Here is a 27658-nt window from a genome sequence, read left to right as displayed (position 1 = left end):
CAGATAAAAAGCATTGTGTTTTAAAACATTTAAGAAGTGTTATTGTTGGCATATTACCATGTTTCAGGAGAACTTTGAAACATGAATGTGTACTGTAGTTACTGGAAGGAAAATGATCAACTTTGGTGCGTAAACTGGATCGCACCAGCCTGTAATTGATTAACTTCCTTTACCAGCATGTTTCCGATTCCATCCATAAGGCATTATTCTGTTCTAAAGGATCAAAGTGATCCTTCTTTTACTCAAACAGCTTTTCTTTCACGTTGTACACTATAATCCTTCCATAAACAGTATCCCATCATAGAGTAATAAGGATTAATAATAATAATAAAAAAAACATTACTACGGAGCGCTGTTCTTCCCACAAAAGATATTCAGTAGGAAAGGTTTAACAAAATCTCGCTCGCCTAACAGTGCAGTCGATTCTGTACAACTAAAAATAATGGAAGCACTGCAGTCCCAGGAAATCCATTCTCGTCTACACCAGAGGAAGGAAGGCACACTTCTGCAAAGACAATATTAAAAATAAATCCTACCAGAGGTTATGAAATAGGATTTAAAATAACAATCCCAGTTTAAAATAAGTAAATAAAAGGATGTGAGCTGAAATATACTGTAAAACTATGACACTTTACATAAGCGTTACGTGATCAACGTGAAACAACGTGAGTTTCTGAGCCTGAGCCGCACGCACAGTGAGGGAAATCCTCATCATTTGAATTTAGGAAAATGACACATGCTAATTCATTAAGACTGCACATGCACAGCTTTAGTGGGCTCCTTACAGACAGATTCAGTACCGCGAGAGACTCTCAATACGCTCACATCCACTGGAATGGTGGTATTGGAATGGTATTGGAATTCGTTGGAGTTGGAGTGACCATGATGGACATCTCGTACTTACAGGTGCAGTTATTTTTTATACAATCATCATTAACATGAATGCCGTTGCAATACTGGTCTTGCAGTGATTTATTAAGGTTTGATTTATTTGGGGATTTTTGGTATCAACACAAGGTTAAAACTATTATACACGCACCCGCATAGATGATTACCTCGTTTTTGATGAAAGGTCTTTGAATTTGCCAACCCCTAGGCTTTGCAACTTACTCTTAAGTTGAATATAATCAACTTATATAATCTCAGATAAATAAGGATTGCCTAAAGGGTTTGTTTGACAGCACTCATTAGATTGACCAACACACAACATACTGTACAATGGGAAAGTCCAAGAAGCTCTGTGCAGATCTAATAAAAGCGGATGGTAAAAAGATTTTGCTAAATCTCGGAACGTCTCTTGGAGTCAATTCAAGAAGATTCCAGTTAAGATTCTAAAATGGTTTCAAACAACTGAACGCATGTACAAATCTTTTGGGGGTTTGGGCCACTTTACCAAGACCCAAGATAAATTCAGATTGTGAAGAAGAACAAAAGAAACCACATGATAGAAGCCCTTTCTCCAGGAAAGGTTTAAAAAGTGTCAGAGGTATTTTTGGAGGAGTGAGGACAAGGCAGGCATCTCCTAGAACGTTGCATCAACAATGCTGCGTAAAGCATGGTGGTGGAAGCATCATTTCAGATTTGGGCCTGTTGTGGAACTGTTGCATTGTAAACAAAGTTTAATGTTCCAATAAGGGTCAAGTTAGTTCAGGCATAGAAGCTTTCATTTGGAGAAACCGAAACTCTATTGGAAATTTGCGGACCATGCTTGAAAGTCAGGTCTGTGCCAGAGTTCATATTTCTTTATTGATTTATTTTTACATTTATTTAATTTAACACCACCAGTTCTGCCAAGAACTGTGGTCAAATGTCCAACGAGATTTCCACCAGAAGCATCTGCTGAAGGTCAATCTTGCTAAGGGATGTTGAACTATTACACTGAGCAAGACATTTATTTTCGATCCTCTGATAATTACCGAAAAACAGTCAGAAAGCAAAAGCCAAGTGATTTCAGTTCTCCTGATACAGTTACTGTACGCTGGCTTGTAGTCCCAGCTCTGTGTTAAATTGGCAGACGGTGCTTCCCCTTTTTCTTTTTTTTTAAAGATCTTCCAATCGGCACAAAAAAAATGAGGAAGTAGAAAAAGGAACTGTCCATGTGCTACTTTCTGAACACAGTAGTATCAATGAAGAGTTCTCAATGAAAATATCATGTCATGTCTCATATTTCACACACAACTTCTTAGCACTTCATGTGGATTCTGTGGTTTATAATCTGCCCAAATACATCAGGGTTTCACTTAATGGCAGAGTAACTTTATGCGAACAAAAGAGCAGTGATTGCAGCAGATTACATAGAAATGCATTGCTTTGGGCTATATATATAACTCTTCTGAATAAATTCTGAAGGAAAGCTTATGATTTATCCGTCAAATTGATCTCCTGCACGGAACCAGGCCGGGTATAACAAAAAGAAAAAAGGAACATATACAGTACATAAATGAACGTCATTAAAAAAAAAAAAAAGTGTGGTACATGGTATGGAGTTGGACTGAGAAAGATAATTTCATTTTACACAATCATGTGATGTGGAACATCTATAGCTTTAGTGTTTCCTGCAGTTTCATGTACATAATTTATATACAACAAAAAACGTTGAGCTGTAACTCCAAGCTAGACTGTCAATTAAATAAAATAAAATTTTTGCACATTGCGATTTTTGACGCGTACAATGCAATAATCTTTCTTTCCTGCCAATCTTCTGCTCCACACTCCAGTCCATAGTCATGCCCATAAATATATATATATAAGAAGCGATAATCTTGTAAAATGCGAGTATTTGCAGCGGTTTCTAATTTCTGATGAATCTGCTGTATATTTTTGTATTTTGTTTTCATTTTACGCCATTTAAAATTTGTACGTTTATCTAGACGATTAAAAAAAAGTGTGAATTGATTCTACATTGAAAATTTTTTTTATTGGTTTGGCCAGGAAAAGCTGTAAAACACTGTAACATTGTGAGGGAAAATCTGCGAAACCTGGAGAGTCACTATTTTTTTCACTTTTTTTTTTAGATGAACACTTTGTCCCTGAGGGTATGTTTATTTTTTTAGTAGACGAATGTAGATAGGTTGAAACTAAGTTGTTAAATTTAGAAATTATAAAGATGATCTGCTTTCTGAAGTTGATTCAAGTGACATAAAACGAGGCATGGATGTTGGTGCCAGACTGGCTGGTCTTAGTATTTCCAAAACAAATAATTTACTAGGAATTTCATGAAGATTCATTTCTAGTTCTCTGGGCGAGAATGATTCTAGAGGGCAGCGCGGAACGGCCAGACCGGTTAGAGCTGATAGAAATGTAATAGTACCTCAAGTATCCTGTTACAACCGACGTAATGACTGAAGAGCATCTCTGAATGAACAGCATGTCGAACCTTGAGGCAGAAGGGCTACAGCAGAAGAAGACCTGAGGATACATTTTGCACAGGCTCTCCAAAATTGGACAACAGAAGAAAAAGTATGTTGCCTGGTCTGTTGAGTCACATCAGTACCGAAGTATTGTTGTTGATCATGTCCATCCCTTTATGACCAGGGAGTATACATTTTTCTGGGCCGATTGCGATGAAACGAAGCCTATATGTTACCTCGAGCTCGGGTTAATAGACATAAAAAAAAATGTCTATGTGGTTTTTACGTGATGTGTGCACAAACAAACAGACAAACACAAAAATCATCTTAATGTGCTCTATTACTCATCTTATGTCCCCCAAATAGATAGAAGAAGCATATATACTGTATATATAGTATGTGTGTAAGATATATTATTTGCATATGTTGTATGTAAATTAATAGCACTAGCTGGTGTTCGACCTGAAAAAAAAAAAAAAAAAATGAGCAGACACACATACACACACACCCTCCCTGACGCAATGTTTACGCAGTCCAAAAGCCACTTTGCAAGTCAACACGAATTTACAAGTTTACACACTGGAATGTCCTGACTCCCTTACAGAACAAACATGACTTCGTTGGTGAAAAAAAAAAATGTCTCCAGAGGGAACCCATGCCAGCTTCGGATACTGTAATCTGATTGAGATACAGTTACCGAGAAGACTGGAGAGGGAAATTCAAAGTAATTTGAACATTCATTCTGGCTGGTAGGAGTTTGCAATCAAGTGCCCAAGACCTGAAGTGGACTCATTACAGGCTGAGTGAGATTCATGAGCTTAAGATTTCCTCGCGTTTATTTTCTGATTATTTCAGTGAATTCTCGCTTCTGATTGGACGGTATAAGGTGTTGAAGCGGTAGATCAAGCTGCAATGCAAAACAGGTCAGTTAATAAAAGCTGACGTGTTGTTCATTAATAAACAAAACCAAAAAGCCACACTGCTATTGAAAAACTTTTAAGAATTTAAATGAACTCCACTGATTACTTTCCTGTAGCAGCATGCCCACGCGTGGACAAACCACAAACCTGGCTCATTCATTGACACGTCTCAACCAGATATGCAAACATTTGCAACCTTCATGGCTGTACTCAAAATCAGAGGTACACTAAACCGAGTGGAGAAAGGAGAACAAGGAGGGAGGCAGAGGAAGAGAAGAAGCAACTCAGCAAAGGACAAACAAGAGCACATAAAAAAAAGAAAGAAAAAAAAAAGCACAGGATCCAAAAACAGAAGCATACACACTGGATTGCGACCACGCGCTGCACTCTTCCACGTTGTGCGTGTTAACCACACTTTGCATGTGGGTGGCCTCCGAATGCAATCGCTATGGCAACGGTTTTTCCTATATGGATTTCTGAGCTGTAAATGGTCGACTCAAATGCGTGGTTCGATAAGATCGTTGCAGATTTTTTTTTTGTGCGTGTGTGTTTTTCAAGTTCGGCTCAAATGCCGACTTTAAAACTAATTAAAAATGTAAATGATAATAATAATCTTTAAAATCTTTGCATGACTTTTTGCTTGCATGTTACTTTACAAAGGAACAGGTTTAAAAATATATATTTTTAATAGAAGCAGGACAGATTACATGCAAAATTAGTCATTTACTGTAGTTCCGCAATTTCGGCGCAATTTTAATATCTTTATGAGCATATATAATGTATAATGTATATGTAAGCCTTTATAATATAAAGCTCAAGCATATATAATATAACGTACTCATAATGATACATTAGAAAGTCTGTGTTTTTATGTTTCCTCATGAACTGTGATTTATTATTTGTTTTTTTATTTAATAAAAAATTTTAATAAGAGCATAGCTATGGTTTTAATGATTGGTCGAGGGTTTGATTTTGACCTCGGGGTCTGTAAATGTGTGGAGTTTGCATGTCAGTGCTTGGTTCCCTCTGGTTTTCTCACCGTCCGGTACCCGGGGAAAAATGGAAGGGTTGCTTAGGAAGAGCAGGCACCATAAAAAAAAAAAAAAAAAAAAACCTGTGCCAAGTTGTTGTGTGGATTGTCCACCGTAGCGATCAGCCAAAAGACTAACAACAACTCTGGTTTGTTCACCCATCTATTAGGCTAATTGCCATTCCTAAGCAGCCCGTAGTGTATGTGTGGAATGGATTGGCACCCTACCCAGGGTGTAGCCCAGTTCCCCAATACAAGATAAATGAAACTCATTACTCATTATAATCACCTTGTATCACTTTTACTTCTGCATCATTAACATTAAAATAACACAAAGCGAAGTGACTAAATAAAATACCACAAACACATCCTAGATGACAAACTTCTCATACCTTAAAATAAAACAAAGCAGGTCTGCTACAAGTGACCGGAATATCTACCAGAGCTTCGTCTTCTTATACCCGTATTACTCCTATAAAAACTTTCAGCAAGTCTTTCAGGTGTTTGACCTTGCTGTGACCTTGATCCTGTTTGGATCCGTTCCAAACTCTGATCGTTTCATCTCCTGGTTACGAAGCTAACTCCACACAAATGTGACAACAGGTTGAACAGTTATTGAGACAACGCTCTAAGGAGGAAACATACCAGCATAGTGCAGAAATCCAAGTTTATTCATATAATCAATCAATGATCAATGCATGGAGGAACATCGGCGTCCTTTACCACCTTTAATGATGGATTATAATGCAACTAATCGTGGATCGGGATATAATCAGGTATTGTTGGATTAGTTATTTGATCATGTGATCATGGAGACCTGGAGGGGGGGCTCCAGGTGTGCAGGTTGGAATTCCACTACTGTATCATGCATTATTATATCTCTCACCTGTCTGATGGTGTCCTGATTAGTGTTCCCTACAACAACTCAACTTGGACTATTCTACTATAGCACGAGAGAGAGAGAGAGCACGAGAGAGAGAGCACGCTGTACCTGTTCAGGTGCTGACGTCACTTCTCGGACCGCAGCCCTGAGTCCTGTCTCCTCCTCACCCAGACATCCCAGGGACAGAAAAAAAAAACCTCCGATAGCTCTGTAGTCCCTTATTCTTTTTGTCCCTCCCAACAACCATTCAAGTGTGAAATAATACTGATTTACTCTACTCCTGGAACACAGCCTGGATTTTCCTTTCTTTTTATTTCTAAGAAACACCGCATGTACAGTCAATGACACACATCTGAACGTATGGCGCGCGCTTGCCTTCCTCGCGCGGTCCCCCTGTATTTACTCACCCTCGCGTGAACAGGATCGGAGATGAGGACAGACGAGTCCTAGTCCTCAGTTTCTCGCAGGCTCCCGGAGTCCTCAAACTTTCCGACTTCCATCGCTACACCCAGGCAGGAGGCAGGCAGCGCTGCGCGCACATCCGACGTAGGCGAACTTCAGCGGGATTTACCGTAAACACCGGAAGAGCAGCGCGCCATGTTTGGGTTGTCGCAATCCCGCGCATGCGCGGTTTTTACTTTCTGTAGCAAAAGTTTGGAAGATACAGTAGTTATGCTCAACTTAGTGAACTCAATGTTCAAAACCAGCAATAATACTTGTTATCAGCCAACTGATATATATGTGTGTGAGTGAAAAAAAAAATCTTGGATCTATTACCCAATTATTTTTTTTTTTTGGTTCAACCCAATTTTTAATAAAACTTTAACATTACCATTATAAGAAAGGATTATGAAATAATATTTAAGACATTCAAATCATCCATTCATCATCTGAACCACTTTATCCTACATACAAGGCAGGGTTTGGGGGGGGGCTACAGAAGGGGTAACCCTGAACAATGTGCCAAATGAACCTAATCTGTTACTCTTGAAAGAAACCGGAATACCCAGAGGTAACCCATCCAGCATAGGGAGAACATGCAAACTCCAAGCACACACACACACACAAGATGGGAATTGAACCCTCAACTCTAGAGGTGTAAGGCCACAGTACTAACCACTATGCCACTGTGCCACCTTTTCTACAATTTTTCTAAATTCTACTATTTCTTTTCTACAAAAATAGTAGAACTGAGGCTTAATGTTCAAAATTAGTTGGACTATATACACGGATCAGCAATAACATGAGCATCACTAATATATCAACATTGATTATCAATTATATACCAGTAAACTGGTGACAGGATCATGGGCACCCAAGGCTTACCCCTTTTTCCTGTGATTCCACAGAAAAGCCAATGTGCCACAAATACCCGCCCCCCCCCCCCCCCAAAAAAAATAAATAAAAATAAAAAATAAATAAATAAATAAAATTAAATTAATGATAGACATAATAGAAAGGCACAAGTACACCCAGCAGGCTAAGAACACAAGGACGTTGTTCACACTATAGCACCCAAAGTATCCACTGCTAACGTCCTGGTTCCTGACACGACAGCACACCCCCAGAGACCCTGCAGCGCCATGCTCCGTGGGGCCACTGCTGCCCTAGTGAGAACCTACAAAATAGTGTAGTGTTAAGCCTGATGAGCCACTTACAGTCCTGTGTAAAGTAAGTGCCCCTTCTTCAAAGTCAGTTTTATTTTTGTTTGTTTGTTTGTTTATGTGTGTGTGTGTAATCACAATGATCTGATAGTAGTGGGACTCAGTATTATGCAAATATGACCTCAGACGAACAACATATACCATGGCATTATTTATTTAACAAAAATAAAGCAAAAAAAAATAGAATAATAATAGTAGACAATAAAAAGTACTCCCATGATTCAATATCTAGTAGACCCACCTTTAACAGCAATAACTTTAGGCCAGGGGAAGCTGAAGGGTAACGGCATTGGAAGGTTCTACAGTAGGTTCAAACCCCTTGACCACCAAGTTGCCCCTGCTGGGCCCTTGACCAAAGCCTGCTCAGATGTATAATAAGATAAAAATGTAATTTGCTCTGGATAAGGGCATCTGCCAAATGCCTAAATGTAAATGTAACTTAAGCGTTTGTAAATGTAACTTAAGCATTACCCTTTTATATTGCTTTGGTAGAGTCTTATTTACAACATTTCCTCAGTTTATTGAGGTTTTTGGGCATTTGTGACATACTTTTGCACTGCTTTATGTAGGTCCTGCCACAGCATTTTAACTGGGTCGTCATTTTATTTAAGAACTAAGAGAGGGGCAATAACTTTTACACATGCCAAAGAATTCTGCAAACAAATTTATTTATTTATTTATTTATTTTTGCTTTTTTTTTTCTATAATCACTTACTAGACCAAAACTAATTACTGTAAACCTTACATATGACGGTCAGTAGGTGTTCACCCGTTTTCTATAATCTCTCTCTCAATGGTAAAGAACATGCTAGGTTAAAACTTCAAAAGCAAAAAGAAAATAAGGCATGACAAATTTTAAAATGGTACAAATCAAGCAACCAAGCAAGTACATTTCCACAGTCTTATTTTTTAATAAAAAATTTAACAAATTAAGAGTTACTACAGAACATTAAGATAAAGAAACACTTTTATAAAAGCATTGTGAAAGCAGTCACTGGATTTCAGAGCACATTAAGCTTTGTGAAGTACATCACACACACACACACACAAAAAAATTTTTTTCATCAGTTGCAATGATGCAAATATACTGATGTCTAAAATCACATCCTAAAGAAGCAGCTTGTCGTTATTTGTAATTTCTATGCAAAAACCCTTCCCTAACATGAAATAATCTCCTTGTCTTCTTTACTGAAGCTAGATTTGTTTTGTGAGTTGAAAAAACTTGTGGCTTTGTTCGAGTTATAATTTCAGGGCCAGAAAATGTGTAAACATGAAGGTTTTAAAATAATACGGTTTCTTGCATGTCTGGTAGTGTAAACCACTTATCATGTGTATCATGTGTTTGTTTTTTTTTACCCCACTTTAAAATTATGTCATTTTTACAGCTACATAAACACTTTGCGAACTGCACCTTTATATGTCATAGTTTCTGTAGGTGGAGCACTCGTTTCGAGATACTATTCGAAGAATGTGCTTTGGGACATCACGGGAGTTTCTGTTCCTGCACAGGTCATGTGGTGTAGGTTAGGTTAGTTAGTATGCTTTTCTAAATAGGACCTCCAGCATTAACATTGTTAAATGCTAAGAAATTTTGCACAATGCATTTTGAAAATGTCTAAGAATGTGCTTGTGCTTTCTCTGCGTCTCTCTCTCTCTCTCTCTCTCTCTCTCTCTCTTGGACACCAACGTCAGTGCTTTACTCGGGAACATACTTTTTATTCTCCCCATAGAAAGGGTACTCGGGCACTTGGTTGAAATGGCCCATGAGAAAGATGGCCACCGTTCCGATAGAAAAGAGTAAGATGGCGACCCAGAAACAGACTTTGTCGATCATCTTGCCGATCAGCACCCAGTTCTCCATCTCCTACAGAAGAAAAATTATTAATGCATAAATAATAAAAATGAAGTCCTTATTACTTATACAAATATCAATGGGCTTACACACACTTACAGAGCCTATGTCATTCTGCTCCCTTGTGCTCTCTGCAATAAAGTTGCAGGCGTCCACACACTCTTTAATCTCTGGTGCTGCTTGAGCTAAACTCTTATACAGGCTGGCAGTAGTGCTCACATCTATGGCGTCCACTAGAGGGAGACAAACACACACACAGGGTGCTGAGGTTCTTCAATATGGCGGCGGCGTCTGAGGCAGTTCAGTTAGCAGCGATGCTAAATATAGTTTCAGTGAAATTTGACCTGTTTATTGCCTCTTTTTTAGTCATTTATTAATACATCTGAGGGAAATGTGGTCATTCCAGACTGTTTTGTACTGTTTATATCGTTACACTGGATTTACTTTATCTGAATATTAATAATAAAAACACTGTTTTTTATATGTCTGTCAGTTTATCTGTTTGTATACTATATATCTGTCTGTCTGGCAATAATCTGTCTCTGTGTCTCTGCCTTGTTAACTCTCTGTCCATCTATCATCTTTAAGTCTTTATCTGTTTCTTTATTATCTTTCCACCTGTCTTTCTTTCCTGACCATCATTCGTTATCATCCGATCTGTCTGTCTTTCTATCCACCTGCCTGTCTTTTTTTATCAAGCTGTCTTTCTGTCTATTTGTTTATGGTCCATTTACGTTTATAGCATTTGGCAGATGCCTTTGTCCAGTGGGGCTTAATTATTATTTTATTTTTATCCCATTCTACATCTGAGCAGTTGAGTGTTAAGGGCCTTGCTCAATTATTGGCCCAACAGTGGCATCTTGGTGGTGGAGATTGAACCTGAGACCTTCTGGTCCATGCCTTAAGCACTGAGCTACCGCTGCCTCTCGACAAAGACGGACGAGACAGACAGATCCCTAGACAAATCATCAATTTGTCTATCCTTTGTCTACTTTGCTGTCTTTTTATGTCACTGACCGGCCAGTTTATCTGTTCATCCATAACTTTGCCTATCATCCATTTGCCTATCAATTATCTGCCTCTTTGTCTATCTATCTATCTATCTATCTATCTATCTATCTATCTATCTATCTATCTATCACTTAACTGCTCACCTGTCTCTCTGTCTGTCATTCATCTGTCCTCATATTTGTCTGTCTGTCCATTTAGTGCCTCTGTCTATTATTCATCTGTTTGTTTGTAAATCTGTTTGTCCATCAGTCTGTCAGTCTGCCTTTATATGTGAGTGTGTGTGTCTGAGTATATCTGAGTAAGTCAGTATGTCTTTCTATTATCTTTCTCTCATCTGCCTGTAAGTCTGTCCCTCCATCTAATACGAAATGGCATTTACCAAACGATCGTGTGAGTCCGTGTCTCTCTCTTTGCTTGTCGAACATCATCTCGCTCCTCGGCTGCTTTAGCACGTATTCCTCCGCCCGCTGCATCAGGCCAAATGAGCTGCGTCTCCTCTTCCTTATTCCATTCATTCCTCCAGCTTCCTCTCCCTCATCCACCAGAGGGGCCATCCCAAGGAAACGAGGGATCACCTCCAGGAAAATCTGGCAAAGAAATAAAAAAGATGTTGTTCAAAAGAACAGCATTGTGGTATCATACAGATGTATTTTACATGTTATTATGCAAAACAAACAAAACATACAGTAAAGACATACATGCTTGATTTTGCAAGGCATGGTGTGTGTGCTCGGGGTCCGGCAGGAGTAGTTGAGGACAATGATGCAGTTCGTGACGATGAGTGTAGTGACGGACATGACGAAGATTAGATACCTGAGAAAAGGATTCCAAGCACAGAAATGAATCCCATAAATGTTTTTTTTTTTAAATGTCAATGCACCATGCTAAAGGAAACACAATATTCACACACAGAGACTCACTTTCCAATAAGAGGAACAGAGAGAGATGTTTCTGGAATCTTCTGCGCAATCAGAAAAAGGAAGACAGTCTGAGCCAGGAGGACGGAGATGGAAACAGTTATTTTCTGTCCTCCCGCTAGAAGGAGAGAAGAAGAACATGCAAGAGAATGAAAGAAAGAAAGAATATTAAAGAAAAAAAAAGAAAAAAAAGTAGGGAAAAAACAATATAAGTATGAAATCAAGAAAAAAAAGAAAGAAAAAAGTCAAGTCAAAGATGGAAAAATTTAACTAGTGAAAAAGAAAAAAAGTGTGAACGTATCAGAGTAAAATCAAGAATGATAAATAAGAGGGATAATGGAGAAAATCTCTCTGTCTCTGTCTCACCCTTGGCGGGCATGAAGTAGGCCAGTACGACGAGTGAGGAGATGAGCGAGCAGGGCAGGATGATGTTGATGATGTAAAAGAGAGGTTTTCTCTGGATGATGAGGTTGAAATACACTTCTTGGTACTCCAGGTCATCAGGGGTGTAGCGCGTGTTGGTAATTTTGCGTGCCGGCCGATGCTTGATAGCCCACTCGCCATTCTCTGCCAGACACATGATAAGCTGAGATCTACAGTAGCTGATTAGATAGATTTCTGTTTATCTAGCACTTGAACAATAGAGCTTTAAAAGTGGGTATGTTTGTGTTACCAGTGAAGGCCTCAGGGTCGATGTCCACCCACTCAATGGGTTTGTTGGTCTCGGCATCGATGGCCAAGATCATGTTGATCTCATTAGCACTGTATGTCTGAGACCTGTCAAATACAGTTAAAACAAAAAGCAATACATTTATGACTCTATTGATTGTATAGTTCGCATTTGTCTTGACATGTGTTGATGTAGCAGGGCTAGAATCTTAGAAACACACTGGTACCTCAGCCTTTCGCCTTAAGAAAAAAAAAAAAACCCACAAAAAAACACAAAAAACTAAAGCAAATGAGGAAAAGGGAGCCACTTTTAGTTTTTTTTTTTAAGCAGGTGGTGCCAAGAGGAATCATAAATTAAAGTAAGTGAGGTTTAATGTTTATTCATTTCATATTTTACTTTATTTACATGTCTTTTCTAAACATTTGATTGTTTTTATATGCAAAAATATGATTATAGTGTTGGAAATTGGTAATATTGGTAATATTTTTGGGTGGCTGGAATGGATTATCTCCATTTACATGATTTCTTATGGGAAAATGTGTTTCGCAATATGAAATTTCACCTGAAGAACTCCAGAATGGATGCCGAGAAACTACTGTATTGACAATCTAATAACCATACAAGAAACTGTATCAGTATTCCGGATACTGAAGTTTTCCACAAGGATATCATTAATAAAATGTCTTTGAAAGAAGGCTTTAGTGTCATCTAAATCAGTAAAAACTACATGATGTTATCAGTAACTGTGTTTCATTACACCATCTCACCGTTGATTAATTTCCTACAACAGCACAACCCAAGTGTTTAAACATGTTGGTTTATTGTGCCTACCTGAAGATTAGCGTACAGTTTTGCCAGTCGAAAGGAAAGTAAGTGATCTCTATGGCACAGGTGCTGCGGTAGATGGCTGGTGGCAACCAGTACATGGAGCCATCACTGTAGATTAGAACATTGGCGTAATAGGCTACATCAAATTTTCCATCAATGCTACAGATTAAAGGAGGAAGAAAGGGGGTGAAAAGATTGACAAGAAGCATTAAAATATGAAACCTTTTAACAAAGTAGGCTATTTTTTTGCCATCAAAAGGAAGGTCTTACTTGTTTTCCAGTACTATGTCTGGTAGCCACACTGTGGTGCAGGGAACACGGATAATGTCGATACCATAGTATTCAGAGGTGTTCCACGCCAGGCGATAGTCAGCCCATTGCTGGAGAAAAAAGAAACATGCAATGAAATTTTAATAAGACAAAAGTGTTGAAGTAAAACACACATTACAGTGTTAACATTATAGAGGGTTAATGTTTAAGAATGTTTAAAGAAGGAAAGAATAATGGTAGAAAAATACAGATAATGTATGGATGTGAAAGAAATAAAAAAAAGAAAAAAGAAACGAAAGTAAAATTAAGAAGGGAAACTAGAGAACAAGAAAGAAAGAAATATAAAGAATTAAAAAATGAAGGGAAGGAAGAATGAAGAAAGGATAAATAGAAGAAAAGGAGAAAAAAAGGAGAGGGAGGGGATGAAGGGAGGAAGAAGAGGAAAAGAAAGAAATAAAGAACAAGAGTACAAAAAGGAGGCATAGGAGGGAGGGAAGGAAGGAATTAAAAATACAATTAATTCAGAAAGAAAAAATGTATAACATAAAAACAGAAAAAAACAAGAAGAATAAAATCAAGGAGCAAAATGAAAAAAAAATTGAAATAACTTTAGAAACAATAAAATAAAAACAAAGAGAAAGAAAGAAACATAGAAAGATGAAAAAGTAAAAAAGAAAGCATAAACGAGTGACAAATATATAGTTATAATATCAAAAAGAATCTTTATAAATGATTCACTGATTTCACAGCATTAGGAGGAGAATGGCACTCTGGGTAATTTTACCTCAGAGTAAGCTACAGTATATTTCCTGTTTAAAATTAATATAAACTAGCTGCGCTCGCAGCTTTGTTCGTGTGGAATTTTGGATTTGTATAGTTATCGCAAATCAACAGACATACTTTACCTGACCAGTACGTTTTAAAACACAATTGCACGCTTATAAGCGTACAGCGTACAGACACGCCTACTGTACATTTTTATTATATGTATACATAATACTTTCAAATTGCAAGGTTTTTAAGAGATGTTTAAAGAGTTCAGAGGTCAGAGATCAGGACAAGCCCAATACATGGGCCTGATTACTCACAATCTCAATCCAGACATTGGTGGTCAGCGTCTCCTCCTTCTCGTTCTACATGAAGCAAAAGACAAAATTTACCCAAGATCAACAACATTTAGATCTGATTGATTTGGCTGAAGCTTAAAGGTGGAGTCAGCAATCTTCAGTAAAAACGCTTTTAAGTTTTTGTTTGCTTTCCTCACATTCGTTCAATGAAATGAAGGAACATGCACTGATTTCTAACAAATCAGGACGATACTGCCCGTCAATTAAATGTCCTGTATTTTCAGAAAGTGGTCTTTTTGTCACTAGGATTGTTTGGTTGTGTGTTTTTAAATGAAAAGCTAAAACCGCTGACCTTTAACTATTGTGTGGATTATCATAATGTATATTTCTAAAGTACAGTTAACTCTCTGCCGGTATGGAATTAGTATGATGAATATGAAGAAGACGTAATTGAATTGCGGTTTTTACCAGGGAGATGAGGTTGGTCAGGGTGAGTTTGACCTGAACTTCAACCTTGTCACTTGCTTGCCTCACTGGCCGGATGTTCTTATTGTAGTTCTTAAACAGATCTGCAATGAGCTCAGACTCCTCATTCCCACTGACTGGAGAGAAAGAGAGAAAAAGAGAGAGAGAGAGAGTTAACTTTTTACTAATTTATTGTTTTATTAAATTATAAAATTAATTGTATATAGTACTTTTTGTGCAGTTCTCCATTTGTAAGGAATGTTCCACCTGAGGAGTTCACTCACTTACTCATTTTCTATACCGCTTTATCCTGTATTCGGAGTGGCAGGGACCTGGAGGCTATCCCAGGAGTCTTAGGGCACGAGGCAGGGTACACTCTGGACAGGGTGCCAATCCATCACAGGGCACACACAAATAAACACACTACAGGGAACGCCAATTAGCCTAACCTGCATATCTTTGGACTGTGGGAGGAAACCGGAGTATCCGGAGGAAACCCACCAAGCACGGGGAGAACATGCAAACTCCATGCACACAGAGACGGGAATCGCGCCTGGCTAGGAATCTAACCCAGACCCTGGAGGTGCAAGGTGACAGTGCTAACCACTACACCACCGTGCCACCAGGGGAGTTCAGCCTTATTCAATTTGCTGACATACAGTCAGGTCTATACATTTTGAATCGAAGATAATTTTTTTGGCATTTGGCCTCTATATAAAACCGAATTGGATTAAAATAAAAAACACTCAATATGTGTGAATTCAAGACTTTTAAATTTAGGGAGCTTAATGTTTGACAAGCAATTGATTGGCCAAGTATGGTCTGTTGCCTTGTTACTCTGTTACTAATCAAGTACACTCAACAAAAATATAAACGCAACACCTTTGTTTCTGCTCTAAAGATCTAAAATTCATTCCCGATACACAATATTACCATTTCTCTCAAACATTGTTCACAAATCAGTCTAAATGTGTGATAGTGAGCACTTCTGCTTTGCTGAGATAATCCATCCCACCTCACAGGTGTGTCACATCAAGATGCTGATCTGACATCATGAGTAGTTCACAGGTGTACCTTATACTGCCCACAATAAAAGGCCACCCTGGAATGTGAAGTTTTGTCTCACAGCAAAATGCCACAGATGCCACAAGCATTGAGGGAGCGTGCAATTGGCATGCTGACAGCAGGAATGTCAACCAGATCTGTTGCTCGTGCATTGAATGTTCATTTCTCCACCATAAGCCGTCTCCAAAGGCGTTTCAGAGAATATAGCAGTACATCCAACCGGCCTCACAACCGCAGACCACGTGTAACCACACCAGCCCAGGACCTCCACATCCAGCAGGTTCACCTTCAAGATCGTCTGAGACCAGCCACTCAGACAGCTGCTGAAACAATTGGTTTGCATAACCAAACAATTTCTGCACAAACTGTCAGAAACCGTCTCAGGGAAGCTCGACTGCATGCTCGTCGTCCTCATCGGGGTCTTGACCTGACTCCAGCTCGTCGCCGTAACAGACTTGAGTGGGCAAATGCTCACATTCGATGGCGTCTGGCGTTGGAGAGGTCTTTTCTTCACGGATGAATCTCGGTTTACATTGTTCAGGGCAGATGGCTGACAGCGTGTGTGGCGTCGTGTGGCTGAGCGCTTTGCTGATGTCACTGTTGTGGATCGAGTGGCTCATGGTGGTGGTGGGGTTATGGTATGGGCAGGCATCTGTTATGGACGAAGAACACAGGTAAATTTTATTGATGGCATTTTGAATGCACAGAGATACTGTGATGAGATCCTGAGGCCCATTGTTGTGCCATACATCCATGAACATCACCTCATGTTTCAGCAAGATAATGCACGGCCCCATGTTGCAAGGAACTGTACACAGTTCTTGGAATGTTTGGGATGTGCTTGACCGGCGTATACGACAGCGTGTACCAGTTCCCACTAATATCCAACAACTTCGCACAGCCATTGAAGAGGAGTGGACCAACATTCCACAGGCCACAATTGACAATCTGATAAACTCTATGCGAAGAAGATGTGTTGCACTGCATGAGGCAAATGGTGGTCACACCAGATACTGACCGGTTCTGAGTCCCCAGACCCCCAATAAAGCAAAAAAACTGCACATTCCATGGTGGCCTTTTATAGTGGGCAGTATAAGGTACACCTGTGCACTACTCATGATGTCAGATCAGCATCTTGATGTGGCACACCAGCCAGAACTCTTCTTCTAAACACTTCATTATATAGGTTCAGTGGTAGCGCAGATGGTACAGGCTCAGAGCAACTGATCAGAAGGTCAGTTGTTTAAGCCCCAGATCCACAAAGATGCCACTTTTGGGTCCTTGAATAAGGCCCTTAACCCAGTTAGCTCCAGAGGCACTCTATTACAGTTTGGCTGGCCCGGTGCTTTGACCCTAGCTTCCTATCATGCTGAGATATGTGAAGAAATAATTTTACTGTGCTGTAATGTACAATATATGTGACAAATGAAGGCTTCTTATTATTATGCATTTTTTATTTCTCTTTTATCGGTTGACACTTTTGGATTTTTTTTAAGTAGGTCCTACATTTCACTTATAACAGTGTGGTCAAAAGATGCTAATTCCTTTTCTGACAATAGTTCAGCTGCAAATCACAGGTTTATATTAATGTGCTCGTTGGAATACATTATTGTTTCTATAGCAACAACTTGCACAGAGACTTGTGAGCAGTCTATTGTTAAGCTTCTCTAAGGAGGCGTTTATGGATGCCCTCCCCTGGGTCAGTGCTTTATAAAGCTCGACTTTTTACCTTTTCCAACACAGGAAAGTCCTTAGGGCAAAAGCTTTGTGGTTTGAAGTGGAAATATACAGTACAGACATATTGTCCTGTGCATCAGTTACACATAATCACAGCTATTCTTTCTTGTTTTCTTCTTTGTGGTAAATTAGGTACTTTTTATATAGGGGTTCACCTAAAGTGTTACCCCGTCTCAGTAAAAACATTTGCACCTATGTGACACTGAAGTTTATCTTGTGGGTCTAATATGAATATTGTGCTGATCTCTAAACCCGGCATGATAAATAAATGAAAGATATTCTAACACTATGTATAACAGTGATCTACAAAGCACATCTTCTGCTCGAACACTGCTGATTCAACTTATCGTTTATATTAATTATTTAATTACCAGATTCAGTTGGCGTGTTTAGGTTACAAACTGTGCTGAACACTGGCTGTCCAGGACCAGGAGCCCTGGTGTGTTAGAACAATAAAGGATTTCTGTATGCCTTGTTATTAATAATATGTCATGGTTAGAGTAACTATACTCATGGAGTAAAAAAAAAATGTTGCATTAAGATTATACAAAATTTGTACTGTTATGAAAATATAAAAACTAAAAATCCAACTAACATCCAGAATGCTTTGTCTCGGTGCACCGCAAGCAGATGTCGCAAGACTGTTTAGAGTTCCAGGAACAGAGTTGGCAATCAGAAAGTGAAAGGCCAGCCACAGTTTTGCTCCATCCATTAACTTAACCAGCACAAATCAGGTGATTTCACCAATAATGCCACGCCTATTCGACTTAGGAAAAGTACTAATTAGAATCAGCTGGTTAGTTGTTATTGGATGGAACAAATATGTGGCAGGACTTTTATTTTCTGATTGCCACCTCCGAGGCTGCCACTGTGGCCATTTCAAAACCATTTCCAGATGGTTGCACTTCTGATCACCCTTGGTCTGGATTGCCAACGCCAAGACAGGAAAGACTAATTAAGACAAGACAGACTAATGCGAGGTCATCTTTTGAGAACATCCTGGAGTCGGTCCCCTTTTTGCAGCTATAACAGCTTCCATACTTCCAGATTTTGGAGTGTTTCTGTGGGAATTCGTGCCCATTCATTCTGTAGAGAATTTATGAGGTCAGGCACTGATGTTGGACGAGAAGGCCTGGCTCACAATCTCCATTACAGTTCATCCCAAAGGTGCTCGATGGAGTCGGGCCAATCAAGTTCTTCCACACCAAACTCATCAAACCATGTCTTTAAAGTCCTTGCTTTGTGCACTGGAGCACAGTCATGTTGGAATAGAATAGAACCTTCCCCAAACTGTTGCTACAATGTTAAAAGCATTGGATTGTCCAAAATGTCTTGGTGTCCTGAAGCTTTAAGATTGCCCTTTACCAGGGATAATGGACCTGATTGAAACACCTATTCTTATCCTTTATTATTTTTTACCAGAACAGCATGCCCCATGTGACTTCTTTTCATATATTATTCTGACAGCTAGAAAGCCAAAAAAAAGATCCAAAATAGACATGATCTAAAATAGAGGACTCTTTCAACACATCAGAGATTTATAATACCTGTAAATGTAACAACTGTTTATAACTATTATGCTGTTTATGCCATTGCAAATGTTTGATGCACCGAAAGATGTTCGAAGGCTAGAGAAAGAGATAGCGAGAGTGAGAGAGCAAGATAGCGAGAGAGACACACTGAAGAAAAAGGAGACACTAGAAGAATCCCACACCTACCTTGTACTACTGTATACAGGAGCGCAGCCACAACCAAACAAGTCCAAATAGACCGGGCCGGCATCGCCACGCTTGGTTGATCGCCACCTTCGACACGTCCAAGTGAGACTTTGTAAGAAAGGACACCAAGAGCACTTTTGTCCGAGTGGCTCCTTGCCGTTCCTGCGCTTCAGCTGTTGTTGAGCATGGCTCGGGTTACACTTCCACACTTGGCACGGCCCTTAAAGTCAACCTCCCACCCCAGTTTGGCCCATCTTCATCTGGGCCATCATTAGGACAGATCTTAGATTATTATTTTTTTTTATTCATTTGGTTTATACCTAAATGTGATAGTAGCCATAATGGAAATCATGGGAGTTATACAGTAGTGCATATAACACATATTAGAATCAGATATTTATATCAAATATACATTAAATACTGACATATAATACTGACATAATTATCTAAGTGTTAAAGCATGACAAAGTTCCTGTTAGTGCACATTCCAGAACAAATTTAACAGATGGAGTGGAGAGCTGGCTGCAAGACACTTGTCCATTTTACTCCACTAGGATAAAAATAACCAGGACTCTGAGAGCCAGGGTCAACAACACAGGAGGGGTGTATTTATCTACTGTATGTGTGTGTGTGTGTGGGTGTCTGACTGGGTAATTAGAAGCTTTGTCAATGTTCAGACCAAATGGTAAATTATCTCACAAACATGAATACAATTAATTTTATTATTATTAATAATAATAATAATAATAATAATAATTATAATAATAATAATAGTAATAGTGATGATGATGATGACGATGTAGTATAAACAAACTGCACCTACACTACCCATCAGCCCCTGCATGTCACATGTCCCCTTTCACTCTTACCTGTTGTTCCATGTCTCATGGTCAAGCTTTTGTGGTAGCTGTCATCACTTCTGGTCTCTATGGGAAACTGTTGTTCATTTTTTTGGTTGTGTGTTTGCAATTTACATAATAAATTAGCTGCTCCATGACAAAAACAGAATGCACTTAACCAGGCATGTTATAAAGCACATAGACTCACCGGCCACTTTATTAGGTACACCCTGCCGGTACAGGGTTGGACCATGTTTTGCCATCAAAACTGGCTTAATTCTTCAGTCTTGGAAGCCCTTTTTTTTTTAGAGATTTAGGATCATGTTGACATAATGCAGATTCGTCTGCTGCACATCCCTGATGCAAATCTCTAGTTCGACCACATGCCAAGGGTGCGCTCTACTGGATCGAGATCTGGTGACTGCGCAGGCTATTTGCGTACCGTGAACTCACTGTCATGTTCAAGGAGCCAGTTTGAGATGATTTAACTTGAAGACATATTTAATACGGTAGTGATGCTTAAGGGTTCATTCAGAAGTAGAGACAAACCCCATGTCAGTGAGGTGTGATTTATCAATAGCAGTGATCTATGAGTTACAGATAGATAGTTATGAAAGATAATTCACACAGATTGCTAAATTCCTCTTTGCGATTGAGGTTAACCAAAATTTGAAAGTATTATTGAACTCAGAGACTAGGGAAAACATAACTCATGCAAAGATCACTGTAAAGCCGGACACGGAATTTCCGGTTACTCTTCGGAGTACCACGTCTCGTTTTCCACTAGTATTTATAGAGCGCTATAGACAGAGCTGTTAGGAATTCATGTGATGCTCCAGTTAGATCTAATGACACTTGGTTAGAGTAGCCAAGGAAATGTCAGATGATCAACAGCTGTGTCTTTTCTCTTGCACAATGTACTTACTGTAGAGAGCGCAATAACCAAAATATGTTTATTCATACAAATCTTGATCTTTGGTTTCTTCCCAGCTTCCAAAAACACCCTTTTAGCTTCGACCAATAATAATAATAATAATAATAATAATAATAAAGTTCAACAGCACTGTGGAATAAAGAGAGAACCACAAAAATCTGTTTTTTTTTCCTGCTGCCTGCTGTATTTATCGATTTTTTTTTTTTTACCTTTTAACAGATGCAATGCAAACATCAAGCTAAAAGACTACCATCCAAAGGTCAACACTAATCCATTCACAGTATAAGCAAACTAAATGCTTAAATCTCTCTCGAAAAACTTTCACTTTCTTACTGAAAAACAACTTTTCTCCCCCATAAGCTATTCTACAAAAACCATTCTTAAATGTATTTTCTTTAAATTCAAGAGTCACGTCAATCACAATGGCAATCAAATTCTCCGACCTCTTTGGTCACCAAGTTCTGACATTCATTAAATGTCAGGGAAATATGACATAAGAAGACATTATCAGTGAGCTCTTATTGTTGTGATTCAGCAAAATAGTATTTGTAATCACATGCACTAAACGGGGTTGCTATAGGGCATTGCCTTATAAGCAGTAATTGGTTACACATAACTAATCTATGGACCCACAGACTGAACGACCCAACATGACAAAGTGAGAAAGTCGTCTGGAGTAAGAAGAGCAGACCTGGAAGGCAGATACATAACACTGTTTCTTTCTTTCTTTTATCTTTCTTTCTTTCTTTCTCATTTCCAGTTTTTGGAAAGGCAGAGACCTAGAGGAAGCATGTACCAGTCGGTGAATATGTGTGTGTGGATGAAAACTTTGTAGAAGAGGAGGGAAAACATCAGTAAGGCAGGATGGGAGTGAAAGGAAGAGCCGCCTTGGCTATCATCTTCATCGTCATCTTACTTTTCACTATATGGCTTTGTAAGTACCTTTTTAATCGAGTCATTACATACCTGAAATTATCAGTTTATTAACAATTAAGTAAAAAGTATTAGCGCTAATCACTTTACTGCATGCTGTATGCGTACCTTTTAAATTCCTAAAATGATTACCAGAAAAGTTGTGGCACTTTTGATACTAAATTCTTGCATCACCAAAGAGCCAGTCTTTCTTTTATTTGTAATGTAATCTTTAGTCCAGTCCCTGTACATGACCAGTTTCAGACAAATATATAGATTTTTTGTTGTTGTTTCATGTTGTTGTTGTTGTGTTTTTTGGTTTGAGCTATAAATCATTCAAGTAAAAAAAAATCTAACTTAAGGCATAAACCAGTGATAAACAGGTGCAGATGGTGACAGATGATCAGGCTGGTGATTAGTATACTGGTGATGCTGGTTGCTGAGTGGTTGGAACAGACGAGAGGGGAAATGAGGTTGCTGCTCAGTTTGTTACATAAACAACCAATATTTAAACTTTATCTTTAGGCGTCTTATAGACTGTCCCATAAAAAAATCCTTTAATCTACATAACTTACTTTAATATCAGAAATAAGGCGTGGCTCAGGACTGTATATTATACCCACACATGTTTAACTGGGATTTCATGAAAAACTAAGCACAGGGCATCGTGAAATAGGCTTAACGTTACGGGAAATTAACTTTAACAAGAAAGAGAGGTCAGAGCAGTCGAGCAGTGCTCTGGCTCCATCTTGATATCACTCACTCACTCTCTTTTTCTCTAAACTGCTTATGAAGAGTTTTGGCACTGCCTATATGCCAGCTTCACAGGGTGCTGTAGAGGGTCGTGTGGGGGCTGGACTTGGGGCATCACGAAGAGAGTACGCCCTCGACAGGGCTACCAATCCATTACAGAGCACACAAGCACACACACTACTGGAAATTTGGAAATGCCATTTAGCTTAATCTGCATGTATTTGGACTGTGGGAGGAATCCAGAGTAAACATGCAAACTCCACATACAGACCCGAGGCCAAAATCAAACCCTCGAACTAATATGCTATAATAAAGACAATATTCATTGACTAATTTCAGGATATTTTTTATTATTTGTACATATACTGTGTACCTATATGTATTTGTTCCCGGTCCAGAAGTATGCATGTGCCCAAACTGAAGAAAAGCTGCCCCCAAAAAGGCAAAAAAAAAAAAGGGTGGGGTCAGTTGCAGTAAGGAGAAAAGTCAAGTTTTACTGCAGTTGCAATTCACAACACAGCCAGCAGAGGGCTCTAAAAATAAAACACTCCTTTAACTGTCATGATTATGGTAACCTCTGATCAGACATTAAATTATATTTAGAAAGAATTATTTCTAATATAGATTCGACTGTGTTTCTTGCAGTGTATGGTAGTGTAGTCTGGAGGCAAATAGTTCCCTGAAACAACTAACAACACAAAGTCCAGAAACCTGCACTATCTCAGTGTGGGTGTGTGTTTGCAGAGCTCTATATTGCATAAACGTCCTAAAAGCTAATATATTTTTAAGCCCCATGATCAGATAGCATGGATTGTAATCTTTATTTTTTTTTTTTTATTGATCGGAATAGAAATATATATTTGTATGTATTTTCAGTCACTTCAGTCAAAACCTTGTCACTGGCCAACCTACTGTAGAAGATCTCATTCTTTGCCCTTGGCAATGATTAACAAGTAATATGTTGCCTGTCATATACAGTACATGTATATGATGTTATTTTATTACTGGAAAGGTTTACTCAAGCTTCTGTTTATGATGAATGAGAAATCAATATGTCCTAAAACTGTTCACTATGTAATCTCAATCTTCTTCTACCCCCACCTCTTTTTTATTAGATGGTAATTTGGATCATTGCTGGGACTACTGCCTAAAGAATTCCATTAAGAAAGATCAGGTATGTCTTTTGAGACATTGCATCAAGCCTGTGAGACTCAGAAGTGTCTCTTTGTCCTCTTTACCGCTTGTTCTTTGATCCAATACAATTGCTTCCTTAGGCTATCAGCTTGCAGGGGAATAACACCACAGTGCAAGATGTTAAATCTCCACTGAAGATGTGTCCAGGACAGAAATTCCAGGTTTCCTATTTGATGATGCATCTGCAGGCTGCGCCCGTCTCAACCGATGATGTTTTGCTAGAGCCGTACCTAGCCAGCTGGGATGAGCTGATCAAGTAAGTCTTTCTTCCTTGATCAGGTTCCTTAGAGGTTCTTTCACTTGTTAAAAGTTTTTAGATTCTTAAAAGGGTCCTTTAAATGATCTGTTATAGGGTTCTTCAGGTTCCTTGAGCGATTCCTAGATTAGTTAGGTCTGCCTGGTTTTGTAAACGAGAGCCTTCGCTAGAGAAACTATGATTGAGTTATGAAATTCTCCAGTTTTTCATGGATTCTTTGTGTAGCTAAGGCTACAGAGCTTCTACAGTATCTAGAGGAAATCTTATTATGTTATGATGTTCTTCATGTTTCTCAGGTAGTCTTTGCCTAGTTAAGATTTATTAGCTTTCTAAATAACATTCTCAAAAGAAACTTTCAGTTAGTTTTATCTTGTTCTACACCATGCCCCAGAAGTAATGACCAAAACGTGTAGAACAAGCAGGGGAACACTACAATACTGATTATTCTCAGCAAAAGTCTTACTAAATATTTTTTGTTCCTTTTTTTTTTTACAAGGCCAACAAAGTTTCCATTGTTTTTCCTTTGTTCTTTTGGTCTTTGCTTTTAGGTTCATGGACACCCTTGGACCAATGGTGGGTGTAATCTCCCAGGAAATTGAGGCGAAAACCTCCATTATCCGCAAGCTTGCCAAAAAAGAGAAGGAAGAAACTCAGTTAGCGAATGGCTCAGCCTCACATGGTGCATATGATTCGGTGCGCTCCATGATCACATCAGAGCTGGAGCAGGGTTTGGTGGACTTTCATCAGTTTACGGAATCGGGTTGCAGGACTCTACTGCGCCTCCATCGCGCTCTCCTTTGGTTGCAGCTCTTTCTACACAACCTTGCTGACGAAAGGAAGGACATGATGGGCCGCAGCCCATCCGAGCTCTGTCGAGAGGCTTATCGGGGCACGTTGGCTCGGCATCATTCATGGTGGGTGAGGCAGGCTGCAGAGTTGGCATTCATAGCCATGCCTGAAAGACAGTTCTTCTACAAACTGATGTGTGTGAAGACGCAAACGGAGGCAGCGGCTTTGCTAAACAGAGTGGTCAATGCTATACATAAAGTGTATAACAGGACTCAAGAGGCATTGCAGGAACACTCTATGCTTTCACTACCATAAAAAAAAAATGGAGTGTGGACGTACTGGTGGCATAATAACGTGTCCAGTAAATGCATGCAGTGTTGGCCATCCATACAGATTCACAGCACTTTCGTGATGTCATGATATACTGTAACGTCATAGGATGCTAGCAATTATGCCATAAGGACAGACAGCATGCTAGCATTACCGTAAGGATGCACAGCATGCTAAAAGTACCATAAGGACACACAGCAGGCTAGCAATACAATGAGGACAAACACCAGAAGGGCAGGCGCATGCTAGCAATGCCATAAGGAGCCAAAACATGCTAGCACAATCCTTATGGTGTTTCTAGCATCCTATTGGTCCCTATGGTATTGTTAGCATGCTGTGAAGCTAGTGATAATCTAAGGATGTACACTGTGCTAGCAATGCCATAAGCACGCTAGCTAGGATTAGATGACACGCACAAGGCTAGAAAACCAAAAGCAAGCTAGCAGTTGCGTAAGCACGCATAAGAGCTGAAAGAGGTTCAAATGGAAGGTGTTGCCATGTGTAACACTAAAGTGGCCCATATTAGGATTAATCCTAGCTGAGTCAGTGTGTAGTAAATTTTTGGCAGACCCCTTTTTTTTGCCGTCAAGATTGTAAAAGGTGTGGTGTTTTTCAATTAGGTCACTGTTTTATCATAGAATGGGTTACGACACAAAAATCCGTTAAGGCCAGTTGGACTCTGGCCTGAGCGAAACAGAAACACAGATAAACTCAATCATCACTCTACAATACTGTTAATGCTATAAACAGGTATCACATTTTGTTAGTACCAGTCTCAAACAGGTACCAAAGGCCATACAACTTCAACCGTTGGACCAACCTGCGATTACAAACAAACACTATATGGACAAAAGTATTTAAACCTGCAGTAGCATTGTATCCAAATACATATACTTCAATATAGAGTCAGTCCCCCTTTTGCAGCTACAGTAGAACAGCTTCCACTCTTCTTGGTTGGATGTCCATAAGATTTTGGGGTGTTTTTGTGAGGATTCGTGCTGTAGAGCATTTATGAGGTCAGGCACTGATGTTAGACGAGAAGGTCTGGCTCTTCGCAGTCTCATTCCAGTTCATCCCAAAGGTGCTCGATAGGGTTGAGGTCAGGGCTCGGTGTTAGGGCCATTCAAGTTCTTCCACACGGAACTCATCAAACCATCTCTTTATAGTCCTTGCTTTGTGCACTGTGGTACAGATAAGTTGGAATGAAAAAGGGCCTTTTTCAAACTGTTGGCACAAGCTTGGAAGCATAGTATTGTCCAAGATGTCTTGGTATACTGAATCATTAAGATTGCCCTTCACTGGGGATAAGGTGCCAGACTGAAACACCTGAATTAAATAATTAAAAGGCTTAGCCAAAGACTTTGTCCATATGTAGTTCCAGGTTTCATGGCTAAACATTTTGTAGTATAGGTATGCAAGGTGTAATTTGAAGTTTTAAACCTTATACTCCAAGTTTTTGGAGATTTCTTTGTTCAAATATAAGTGTGAGTCAAAAATGATCCACTCTTGTTTTGCTCTTCCGTTTTGGCACACTGTACACCCTCAGACCACAAACAATTAATTACTGCACTCTGCTATTCTTTCATGCAAATCACAAGTGGGGCATCTATTTTTGCTTGAACCGCAGTTTAGATGAACTGTGACGTTCACACCTGCAAAGCAGTGACTGGGAAGACAGTAGCCTTCAATAAAAAGCACTGATAAGAGAATGCGGCTGACAGAATTTTCAATATAACGGGAGTCCGGATAATTTTTTGACTCACCCTTGTTTGTACTATATGTCTTTTCTGGAAAAAGAAATGATCAAAAGTCCAATATTGCTATGACATTCATGTTCATAAAGTGTGTATGTACCATTCCAATCACATTTCAATCCATTAAACGTCCAAAGGTTTGTCAACACCTGACCATCTGCGTCATCACCTCCGGGGTGCACCACACAATCCATATGGTTTTTAATCATTTTAACATGTATTTAAAAGGGACATACCAGTACCATTATGAGATTATTTTAAAGTCATTTTGAATTTTATGTCAAGACCTGAAAAAAGCAGCAAATGACGGGGAAAAAAACTATTTATGATAACTTTTTTCGATTTATTGCTGTCATAGCCCTAAGAAGGACGAAGCTTTAGCACAAGAACTTAAATGTCCTGCATAGAGCCCAGACCCTACTAAACACTTTCGGGATTCACATCAAGCCG

General features: G+C 39.1%; 3 protein-coding genes across 4 annotated transcripts in view; 1 reads left to right on the top strand and 2 right to left on the bottom strand.

Moving 5' to 3' along the window:
• pld2 (phospholipase D2) overlaps positions 1-6747 on the bottom strand; it is a 38282-nt gene extending 31535 nt beyond the window's left edge. The window contains exon 1 of the mRNA XM_053484888.1: positions 6591-6747. The gene's annotated coding sequence lies outside the window, so the exon portion shown is untranslated. The remainder of the gene's footprint in view (positions 1-6590) is intronic.
• Positions 819-26786, top strand: gltpd2b (glycolipid transfer protein domain containing 2b). 2 transcript variants are annotated; one of them, XM_053484892.1, is made up of 5 exons: positions 819-906; positions 21981-22154; positions 24001-24059; positions 24160-24335; positions 24884-26786. In XM_053484892.1, the coding sequence occupies exons 2-5, from the start codon at positions 22085-22087 to the stop codon at positions 25437-25439; spliced, it is 861 nt and encodes a 286-aa protein (XP_053340867.1). In that variant the 5' UTR covers positions 819-906; positions 21981-22084; the 3' UTR covers positions 25440-26786. The 2 variants fall into 2 exon arrangements, with proteins under 2 accessions (XP_053340867.1, XP_053340866.1); XM_053484891.1 differs by lacking the exon at positions 819-906 and having other exon boundaries at positions 21872-22154.
• Positions 8735-19623, bottom strand: chrne (cholinergic receptor, nicotinic, epsilon). Its single transcript, XM_053484889.1, has 12 exons — positions 19448-19623; positions 14931-15064; positions 14484-14528; positions 13396-13505; positions 13129-13284; positions 12301-12404; positions 11994-12194; positions 11631-11745; positions 11409-11523; positions 11090-11297; positions 9799-9932; positions 8735-9711 (listed from the first exon to the last, which is right to left on the bottom strand). Exons 1-12 carry the CDS (start codon positions 19509-19511, stop codon positions 9544-9546), a joined length of 1554 nt encoding a protein of 517 aa, XP_053340864.1. The 5' UTR covers positions 19512-19623; the 3' UTR covers positions 8735-9543.
• Positions 26787-27658: the final 872 nt, after the last annotated feature.

The sequence above is a fragment of the Clarias gariepinus genome, chromosome 24 (genome assembly GCF_024256425.1).
Source record: "Clarias gariepinus isolate MV-2021 ecotype Netherlands chromosome 24, CGAR_prim_01v2, whole genome shotgun sequence".
In the NCBI taxonomy this organism is placed as follows: domain Eukaryota; kingdom Metazoa; phylum Chordata; class Actinopteri; order Siluriformes; family Clariidae; genus Clarias; species Clarias gariepinus.
The sequence above is the reverse complement of the archived record's forward strand: the minus strand, read 5'-3'. Positions and strand labels throughout refer to the sequence as shown.

Bases quoted from the DNA above. Each gene is read 5' to 3' on its own strand.
- chrne (XM_053484889.1), bottom strand. From the start codon at position 19,511: ATGCCGGCCCGGTCTATTTGGACTTGTTTGGTTGTGGCTGCGCTCCTG. The intron at 13,285-13,395 runs GTAAGACCTTCC...TTTAATCTGTAG, and splicing joins GACATAGTACTGGAAAACAA to CATTGATGGAAAATTTGATG. The intron at 11,746-11,993 runs GTGAGACAGAGA...CTCTCCTTCTAG, and splicing joins CTACTTCATGCCCGCCAAGG to CGGGAGGACAGAAAATAACT.
- gltpd2b (XM_053484892.1), top strand. From the start codon at position 22,085: ATGGGAGTGAAAGGAAGAGCCGCCTTGGCTATCATCTTCATCGTCATC. The intron at 24,060-24,159 runs GTATGTCTTTTG...TTGCTTCCTTAG, and splicing joins ATTCCATTAAGAAAGATCAG to GCTATCAGCTTGCAGGGGAA. The intron at 24,336-24,883 runs GTAAGTCTTTCT...CTTTGCTTTTAG, and splicing joins AGCTGGGATGAGCTGATCAA to GTTCATGGACACCCTTGGAC.